General features: G+C 41.0%; 1 protein-coding gene across 1 annotated transcript in view; it reads right to left on the reverse strand.

Moving 5' to 3' along the window:
• trabd2a (TraB domain containing 2A) overlaps positions 1-8,933 on the reverse strand; it is a 59,211-nt gene extending 50,278 nt beyond the window's left edge. The window contains exons 1-2 of the mRNA XM_035668065.1: positions 8,359-8,933; positions 6,559-7,119 (exon numbers count right to left, since the gene is read on the reverse strand). Of these exons, the coding sequence (XP_035523958.1) occupies positions 6,559-7,119; positions 8,359-8,463 (666 nt within the window). The 5' untranslated portion in view covers positions 8,464-8,933. The remainder of the gene's footprint in view (positions 1-6,558; positions 7,120-8,358) is intronic.
• Positions 8,934-9,945: the final 1,012 nt, after the last annotated feature.

Below are 9,945 nucleotides of genomic sequence, written 5' to 3' on the forward strand. Positions count from 1 at the left end.
TCTCTCTCTCTCTCTCCCTTCCACACAAACACACACATACTCATACATACACCCAAAGCTATTTCGCCATTCAGGAGGCTTTTTTTTTAAAAATAGGAAATAGGGACATTGTGTGCTTATTTGTTTTCTTTCCAAGAATTTGTGTAATGTAATATAATACGTAACTACAGCTGTGAGGCAGTTAGCTTAGCTTAGTAGCAATTCTAAACTTCGCTAATTAACACATTATATTTCTTGCTTCTGCTAAGATCGGAATACAAACGATCAAAGTGTGAAACGTGCGTCAATGATGTTGTTTTAGCAGGAGGGTATTCATGTGGGGACTAGTTTCCTGTGACCACGGGTGCAGTGGGCTATGGGATGCTGCATTGCAGCGCCACGGGAAAAGCAAAGAGAGAGGGAATAGAGCGTGTTAATTAGAGAGCTTTAACGAAGCTGCCAGGTTGACTTTTGTTACCTTTGGGCAGAGCCAGGCTAGCTCTTCCCACCTGTTGCCAGTCTTTGCATTAAGCTAAGAGGCCGCTAGTAGCAGCTTCATATTTACCGTACAAACATGAGAGACATTCCCAAAATGTTGAACTATTTAAAAAAAAATCCTAACCAGAGACTAGCTAACGTTAGTGGAATGGACTGAAGCACTAACATACGAGACCAGCTGACTAACAAACACCACAGGACATTACAAACTCAGCCAACTCTGGTCGGGTCAAGAAAATAACGCCATAAATTCAAATAGGAATCCCAAAGATTCCACCCATACTCATTATCATCATTATCATTCTCATTTTAACATCTAATCTTATTACCGAGGGGATTTCAGATGGATTTTCCGCTGTGGGCAAACTCTGGAAATCAGTGGCAGCTTGCCCAAAGCGTCGCCCATGCCAGGCTGGAAAATAAGGACAGCCATTGTACTCTCCAGGATGTTGAGCTTCACTTTTCATAGAATTTACAAAACCAACACATTTAGCAGTCATTATGATCAAGACAACACAGTGTGTGAGAGTTTTGAGATGTTCATACTTTGTGACAAAGTCTGTCACATCCAATGAGGTTGGGTTTTGGTAAGTTTGGTGAGTTCACATGTGACCTCCCAGATCTTATTAATGGTATTTGACCTTTTCCCACAAATCTGCTGATTCAAGAACAAACTTAGATTTATTAAATGTTAAAGTTTAAATCCACTAGAGAGCTTTGCCTTTTCGCTGTAACTGAAAACTGAAAAGTTCACAGAGAATATTTCTTGACCAAAAGAGAGAAAAAAGAAAAAGAGAATAAATAAATCCCAAATCTTGAAAGGTTCTATGTTAGGAGATATAAACTTAAGAAGGATAAAGGCAATATCAGATATAAAAATGTGATAGACCTGATATGCTTGTTACAACCATATTTAAGTATATTTTCTGAAACTGGGAATGGAAATGTCTACATTTCAGACAGGCAGGAAGATATGATAATTGAATTAAAATTAAAATCACAAGTGCCATTGAGCCTGGTTCACATCGGGCAGAAGTTATGGTTTTCTGTGAGTGAAATACCGTTGCCATATCCTATGTTTCTCCTCAGGCTACGAAAGAGATGAAGAGAGGGAATTCAGAATGTAACAAGAACTGAATTGCTCCATCAAATGAGAAAACAACTTTATTTTCAGGCTTTAACCTTGCATTTCTCTCAGCTTATAAAAGTGGGTTTTGTTTGGATTTCACCAGACCTTGCCTTGTGAAAACCCAGCAGATCCAAAGACCCTGTAGGCTGTCAGTTCAAGTGAAAAGAAAACACCACAACTGAAGTTACAAGGTTGTCAAACATAGGTAATGTCATGATACCTTTAATGGAGATGGAGTCACGCCCTCTTTCCTTAATGGCTTCTCTACTGATCTCAGTCTGCATCTCAACTCTCCTTGTTCCAGTCTCTCCTCGTCATGAATGAACCAAATGGGCTTCAAACATTCCTTCCCTGTTCTCATAGACGTACACTGAGACCTGCATTCATCACATCTCCATGCACCATTACTCCCAGTGATGGGAGGAAAGAAACAACACTTTCATTAGCAGGTCTGCTCCACTGAGGTGTGGAATGTCCCGCGGGTTTCCAACAACAGTGACAGAGAAAGCCGGCCTTCATACAGCTATTGTTGTCCTCAACAAGCTCACTTAGTGTAATGGGCAAGGCTGAGCCCGCTCTTCAAAAGATGAGGGGCACCATGCAAGAATAAGAGCAGTCATGCTTAGCCAGATTAGAGATCTGAGTAAAGAAAGTATAATTCATTGTGGTTCGAAAATAATGAGCTTAATGGGCTTAATTTATAGTGGCAGTCAAACTCAAAAATGGACACGTCACTTGTAAGATGAGAAAAAAAAACACCCCATTTTTTAAATGCATTAAGCTATCTTATAGCCTAAGTCTAACAGATGTTAAGCACACAGCTGCACAAAGCCATAACGTATCACAGGAATTAGTTCTCCTAATTGTTCCGCATTTGAAGAATCACTGTGTAGGTGGGCTTAAAGAACATCTTAAATGTAAGGTAAGTATTGTCAGAAAAAACTCAATGTAATTACAAAGAGAAACTCAAACAGACATCAGCAGCATTTCTCGCAACATTTTATAGTAGAAAAGCCCTACCTTGCCTGAAATAAAGAGTTCCTCCGCTAAATAAGACAAAATACTTAATATTTATCAAACTTATTGGACTACAAAGAAAATAGGGGCTACATAACATAGCAAAGGCATCGTATTCAATGAGTGGGACGCCACATTGATAAGATGCATCAGAATCTGTCTGAGTGGCATGTCACAGTGTTGGGGAAAAAGAAAACCCTTTCAGTTCTTAGTGAGAAAAAATAGAGACAAAGAGTCCAATCAGTGACAATCAGGTGCTCATGTGAGTCAGACAGCAAGCTGAAGTTTGATGATCACAAATTGAACATGTGTTTTCCCCAAGGGTCTGAATCGAGCTGTAAGTTAAAGTTTGTGTTTGCAGCAAATGATGGTGTGATTTACCACCTCTTGACAACTCTCAAAGCTCACCAACAACTATTTAAATTGTGCTGGAGAGGTCAAACCAAGTATGATTGCGAGGCCTACTCTCACCTCAAACTTCCTCTGAACTAGATTTCGGTATGATTCTAGAAAAGCCACCATGGTTTTCCAGTGTGGAAATCAGAAACAAAGACCAGTGACAGCCCAGCGAGTGGTGCATTCATGCAATCAGCTGTGTTGTGTTTGTCTTTCACTGAAGAAGAGAATGCCGGCTAGAAATCTGCTTAAAATTAATTTGTACTATAACCACATAACGTCTGAACTTTTGAAATTGAGCAAGCAGGTAATATGTCATTCTGTGTTTCCCTTTAACAAAGACATGAGGAGAGAAATTTTCACTACTTCAATACATTAAATATTTTAGTTTCCATTGGCCTTTCCCTTTTCTTTAAGGTCAGTTTGATGCCAGATGTAAATGGCCAGTGAAAACATTACAGAGCCTATTACAGACCGTAAATATAGTTGCAGCCTGATTAAACAGCATTTTGAGTCAAGAATAGCGGCTGAGGCGGCAGTATTGTTTCACCATCGTGTATCTCACTCATCACACTCTATCTGGACATCTTACAGTTGAGTTGAGCTAAAAGGCTTTAAATTGAATTGCCCTTTTCAACTGAAAAAAAAAATGGTTTACTGAAATATTAAGCGGGCTGCTTCAAGCCAGCAGGGTTAAGGCGTCCATCAAAGCTGCTGTTGATTAGATTGAAACTGAGTGTGGAAATTATGGAGTGCCAAGCTGTGAGTTGTGTTGGTGCAATGTCAGGGTAGGGGTTGTTTCTGGGACACTAGAATTCATTGTTGAGTCTCCTGGAGGCTTTGTGGACCTAATTCAATGAAAGCTGTGATGACGGGAGGTTTTCTCTCTCTGTTGACAAATCCAATTTCAGCCACCCACTTTATTTCTCTGATATCCAAAACAACAAGTCCCCATGTCTAAACAACAAAATAAGTCATTTGTTAATGCCCACTAAAAGAGAACAAAATGACTATTATGAAAATGATTTATGATGATCTGCCACCTCCTTTAGGTTAATAAACCACATGGTTATGGTTTGAGAAAGATCATGTTCATGGTTAAGCTTTAATCACCGCGTACCTGGCAGCTATGTGCATAGACTCTGAATAAGCCGTGGCTGATGTAAGCCTCTTCAAAACTGCAGTTACTAGTTGGGGCTACAGAGAAACTACATGGGGTTACCTGCTTGTGTTTCACCCTACAAGTTTCTGGTGCTAGTGGAGGTTGTTGATAGTAAGGACAACATTGAGGAAGTGGAAGAGAGACCGAGGAGTTTCTCCTTTTCACAAACAGACATCTAGCAAAGTTATCTCCACTCCAAACCTGTGGGTAGAATCTGATGCTGATCTGATCAAGCATAAATCCACCTTTAAAAGAAACCAATGAAGGAAATGTGATGCACACCCTGGAGTAAAATGTCAGATACCTAGTACATCCAATCATCGACGCCAAGATCCCAGAGAAAATACAGTCATTATTTGCACAACCACAAGAGGCAGATAAGGGTCAACCAGTGGCTGATGCTGTAGTACTTCTGGTGTTGACAGTCTCATCTAAAACACTCATACTGATTTAAAATAACACCAGAAATTGTTACATCGGATGTGCCAAAAATTAGACATGAATGAGGATCTGAGAAATAATGACTTCATTGTTCATTATGGGAAAAAGCTTCGTCACCAGACGTGTTTATAACACAAACTAAATTAAATTATCTCATAGTCAGAGAAATAAATCTTCCCTCCTAGCAATTGCTAACTCTTACTCACACTCCATGTGTTTATCAAGACATTTACTGTCTATGCAAAGAAGTGGCAACAATCATCAGTACTTTTACATTTGACTCATTATATATGCTGCATGATAACTGACATCCCCCATTTTTCCTCTGTGACTCAGAGAATGCTAATAGAAGTGCTGCTGGGTGGTTTTGGCAGAGACTTGTAGTCTGAGGGGCCAACAAGGCCTGCTTTAAAATAACAACACTTTAAGCTTCTGGGTGTTAGGGTAAATGGTCAAGTGTAATCCCCTTAGCTCCTGACCAGTGTTAGCAGAAATTCCTCAATAATACGCAACATGATTTCATAGTCACTGCTGTCTTTGAGGGATGTTTGTAATGCTGAAAGGGTCACCAGGGGGCACGGACGGACAAACAGACAGGCAGACATGGGAACTTAAGTATGCTGGTTTGAGGAACAAGGTTACTTTTTTTTCAGACTTGAGTCATTAGGCTCCATTTTTCTTTAATAACAAAGAACATGGTGGAGCACGGCTGAATGTTTGTACAGCTGATTATTAACACCACACCTTTCTCCAGTCAACTGAGCTATGGGAAAAAGAGGAAAAAAAACTTCTCCTCTGTTGTAAAATTAAACTAATGAATCTGGATCTATACATCTGGTCTATGTCATTGGTATTACATATCTTAATCTCTTTTAACAACAGCAGATTTGACATTGAGTTTATTGAAACAAACTTAAAAAGTCTGGAGGGTAAACACACCAGCTAAGTTTGTTAGTGCGCTAAAATGGTTGGCATATGGCTAACGGTGGTGTTTACAAGATTCAAAATGACCTTCTGTCAAAGTGCAGAGAGTGTCTAAATCTAGTTTGAGAAAAACTATGTTGTGTAAATATTTGCTAATGTTAGCTAACTGCAAATGTCACTGTCAAAACCTATGGTTTCACAGTAAAGGCGTTTATTATGAAGCACATGCAGGAAGTGGTACAGTGAAAGTGGCAGCTTTACTAGAGGTGTTCAGTGTATGTACAAATGAATCTTTGACAAGAAATCTTGAAACTGAACTCACTACTCGATTGTCTCTGAACAAATCACTTCACTGGTGACTGCTCAGCCATAATACACAGTACGTTACCTCATCATTAAAAGCCTATTAAAAGACAGAAAGAAATCCTGATCTAATAACCCTTTTGCAAATAATGCTACTGACCTATTAACCTTATGTACAGTGCTCGTATAGACTAGTGTTGTACTGAACTGAACGTGACAGTTTGGACTAGTAACAGAATGAACTGAAGACATAATCAGCACTGAACAATGCAGCCGTATCAACAGTGACACGGTCACTTACCATTGGACCTACTGAAACCCATTTGAACGGTGATGCAACTGCTTAGTTTAGAACAAACTATATCGTCACTAATCATAAATCTTTGAACTGAACTGAACGATATGATTCGTATCAGCAAATTAATGGATTATCCCTAGAATGAATGCAATGAAATTATTGTTTCATTTAGAAAACTGATGGTAAACATCCACAGCAAATTTCAAGTAAAACCAGCCTTAAGTTTTCAAGTATTAGACAGACTGACTGAATCATGAGTTCCCAATTAAGCATTTCTGTTAAGACACTGATTTCTTGATTAAAGGTCACACAGAAAACACATAGATAATTCCAAACACTGCAGAGAGAGTGTGAATGGAAAAACAGGTAAACCTGAGGCCTGAGCACCGATCAGGACAGTGTCAAACTCACCTGGGAGAAGTTGAGCCCGTTCAGCGGATGACACTGTTCCTCCACCTTCTCGACAGCCCCCGTCCTCTTCCTCATCCTCTCCGCCTCCTGGGCCAGGTACAAGTCCAACACCGGCACCCCTCGTGTCTTAATATCTGCCTCAGTTAAGGAATTCACCATCAGCATCACCCAAACAGGCCGCTTCCTCTCCCAGTTCCCAGCGATGGCGTTGAAGAGGTAGTCTGCGTAAAGTCCCTTCCCTCTCTGATCCGGGGTCATCCATGAAGGCATCATGAGCTTTACATACTCAAGATGTCTTTTAAGTCTCCGATAGATGTCCCTGGGTAGGACATCCTGCAGGTTCTCGCCCTGAGGGAGCAGCTGGCAGCTTGTCAGGGCTGAGATGGTGTAAGGGTCCGTCAGGTCCAGCTCGAAGTAGACAATGTTGCTCTCCTGGAAGGCCTGCTTTGAGTTTTCAGGGATGAAGTCCCAAACACGCGTGTAGGGAACGTGGATTGTACCATAGAAATATGAGGGAGGGTCCCGTTTGATTGTCCACAGGAAGGAGTTCAGATCAGTTTGCTGGAGGGATAGATAAGAAGATTAAGATCAGAAGATTTTCAGCATTGATCATTTTCTAATGGCTTCATAGTAGAAAATAGTCAAAAGACCTCTTCGCAAGTCTGCAGGTCTTCAGCTTGGTTTTTGTAACCCACAGTTTTAGACCCAAAGACACTAATATAACACACTGAAAAGCGGAAAATCTTCACATTTGAGAGGCTTGAACCAGTGAATGTTTGTCATCTTTGATTATCACGATATTCATTTTCTGTCAATTGATTAAACACTTCAGCAGTAAAAGTTAGCAAGTCAGAACAAAATGATAGGCATATAGGGGAACTGGTGAATTCACAAACAGCGAGCCAAGGCATTTTTCACTACTTTACATGAACCAATATTGGACCTGTCTGACACCAACCAGCAAAACCAGCACTTTGTCTGTGAGAGGCTGTTTATTAGACTGACCACTAACAGACTGATAATGACTTATTAACAGGCCACTTGGGACCCAAGTGCCAAACAAACAATACACATGTCAGTGATTGTCAGACTGCAGGCTGAATGTATGGCCTTCCTGTTTCTGCCAGAACAGACCTGAAATGGTCTGCATGAGTTTGAGAACATGACTGACAAGCTAAAAACAAAGAGAGATTGAAAGCTCGTCAGTAAGAGGTTAAGAACTACAGTACAAAAGGACAGGTCTTGCATTGATGGCGATTTTTCCAAATACACACAGTGTGTAAAGACCTGCATGTCACTCAAAGCCAATACACAAAACTAGTGCTGAAATGATTAGTGGATTGACGGAAAATGAATCATCCATAACTCTGACAATTTTTTACTTTAGTTATTTATGAAACAAAAAAACTTTGATGGGCATTTAAAACTGTTTTTACAAATGTTCTGGACACCAGTTAATGGATTCATTGAACAAATAAACAGATTAATCAATTATGAAAATAGTCATTAGGCAAAGGGGTTCAAATGTATAAAGATTACACATGTAGCCTATTAATAGCTGCAACAGAAAATAGAGAAGTTGGAACAAATATGAAGAAAACTTGAACAGAAAGTGAAGAGTATGGGAAATGGCACTTCAAGGCCCTTACTGACACTTTATAGCCTACTACAAAATAAAAGGTAATGTGGCAGTTTTGAGAGGTTCAGATAAGAATTTATAGTGGATATAACCATTAGAGCTACTTTTGCAACACTTAAGCAGAGTCATTTCCCACTTATTCTGGTTTGATAATGACTTACTTTCCTGTTAAGCTCGCAGTTGGCGGAGTCCTTCAACCTCCACTGGTCTGCCCGGACCAGGAGTATCAGACAGGACTGAATGAATGCGCCCAAAGTTCCCCGCATCGTAGCTCTCTCTCCAAAGTGTGCACGGTAGCTTTGTTTGCTTCACAACGTGTTTGCACCAACTATTCCCCAGAAAGCATGGATGAAGCCCTACTTCCACAGCTCCGGCTCCATGCGGTCGCGTAAAACGAGCTGACAAGTATCCGACAAACCGCCGGACAGAGTCATGCTGGCTAGAGCCTGGACATGGACGCGCTGCTGCCGTTTCACGTGTGTTTGGGAGAGAGAGGTGGTCACTGGAGTTTACACAGGGTCACATCATCCTCTCACTGCCGGCCGGGCTGCTCTCTCCACACACACTCTGTGCATTGTCTTCTTGCGCGGTGTCCTGCAAAGTTTGCGCGACTTTATCCAAAAGTGTGAAGCCCGAACTGTACCAACAGGTCCGCGCCGCGTAACAACGCACCTGAAGCCAAAAAGAAGTGAAAGAAAAGAATCTGAGTTATTCTCCTTGATGCTGGGTTGGTGAATCTGGTGTGAATGAGCGAGGAGTTGCACTTTCCAGACTTAAAATCAAAACTTCTGTGCACACTGCTTTCTCTCTCTCGTGCTCTCGTCTCGCTCTCTCTCTCATCCTCTCTCGCTCCTCTCTTTCTCTCCCAGACGTGGTCTGGAGGTGTCTCTGTCGGGCAACTGCACTCCCTACCTACCCCCTGGGTGTGCCTGCCATAACCGGCCCTTCCTCTACTCGCCTTCTCTTCTCTGCGTCTCTCACACACACACACACACAGCAGTAATCTGATTAAACATCACCCCGCCTGCGCGTAAAGTCTCCATTCACATCATTCATGTCAATAAACAAGGTGTGGAAGCCTGCAGACCATTAGGGCCATTAAGATTTACAATAACTGGAAGAATAAAAGCCATAACTAATGCCCATACATACATATTTTTGTAATTGCCCCTTTAATAACAGCTCGCATCCGTGATTTCCAGTCACACTGAGTCATTATTACCCCTTTTTTCTGTTTCAGACTGATGTTTCAGACTCCTGTTGCCCCACTATAGCAGGCCTAAGGGCAATAGATCCCGTGGATAGATTATCATGCCCTAGTAGTTAATGCCTTACAAACTGGAGGCATTAACATGAGAAAACCCGCAATAACAGCGCTTTGCTCTGCGTTACATGTGAGCACAGACGTGGAGACCATAGAACTGCACTTTCTTTTAAATGAAGATCGGTAGATGTCACCGTTATTTTAACCAACCTATAACCTGATAATGTTGTAATTTCAATCCAAAACATTTATAAGGAACCCTAGACCCTAATAGTTCGGGGACCATCATGGAAATAACAAGCACTGCTAATGGTCAATGTAGAACATGTGTTTGTGTCCTATCCTACTGAGGTTTTAGTGGTTAAAAATATAATTTTGCATATTTATTAGAGGTAAAAGATTGTGTTGAAAACAACTGGCTGGAAAAGGTGGTTTGAAAAGTGCAGCATGGGAGAGGAAACTGTATTCTGTCACCATATGCTCA

Source organism: Morone saxatilis, unplaced genomic scaffold, assembly GCF_004916995.1.
Source record: "Morone saxatilis isolate NCDOM2014 unplaced genomic scaffold, NCSU_SB_2.0 Contig21, whole genome shotgun sequence".
Classification (NCBI taxonomy): Eukaryota; Metazoa; Chordata; class Actinopteri; family Moronidae; genus Morone; species Morone saxatilis.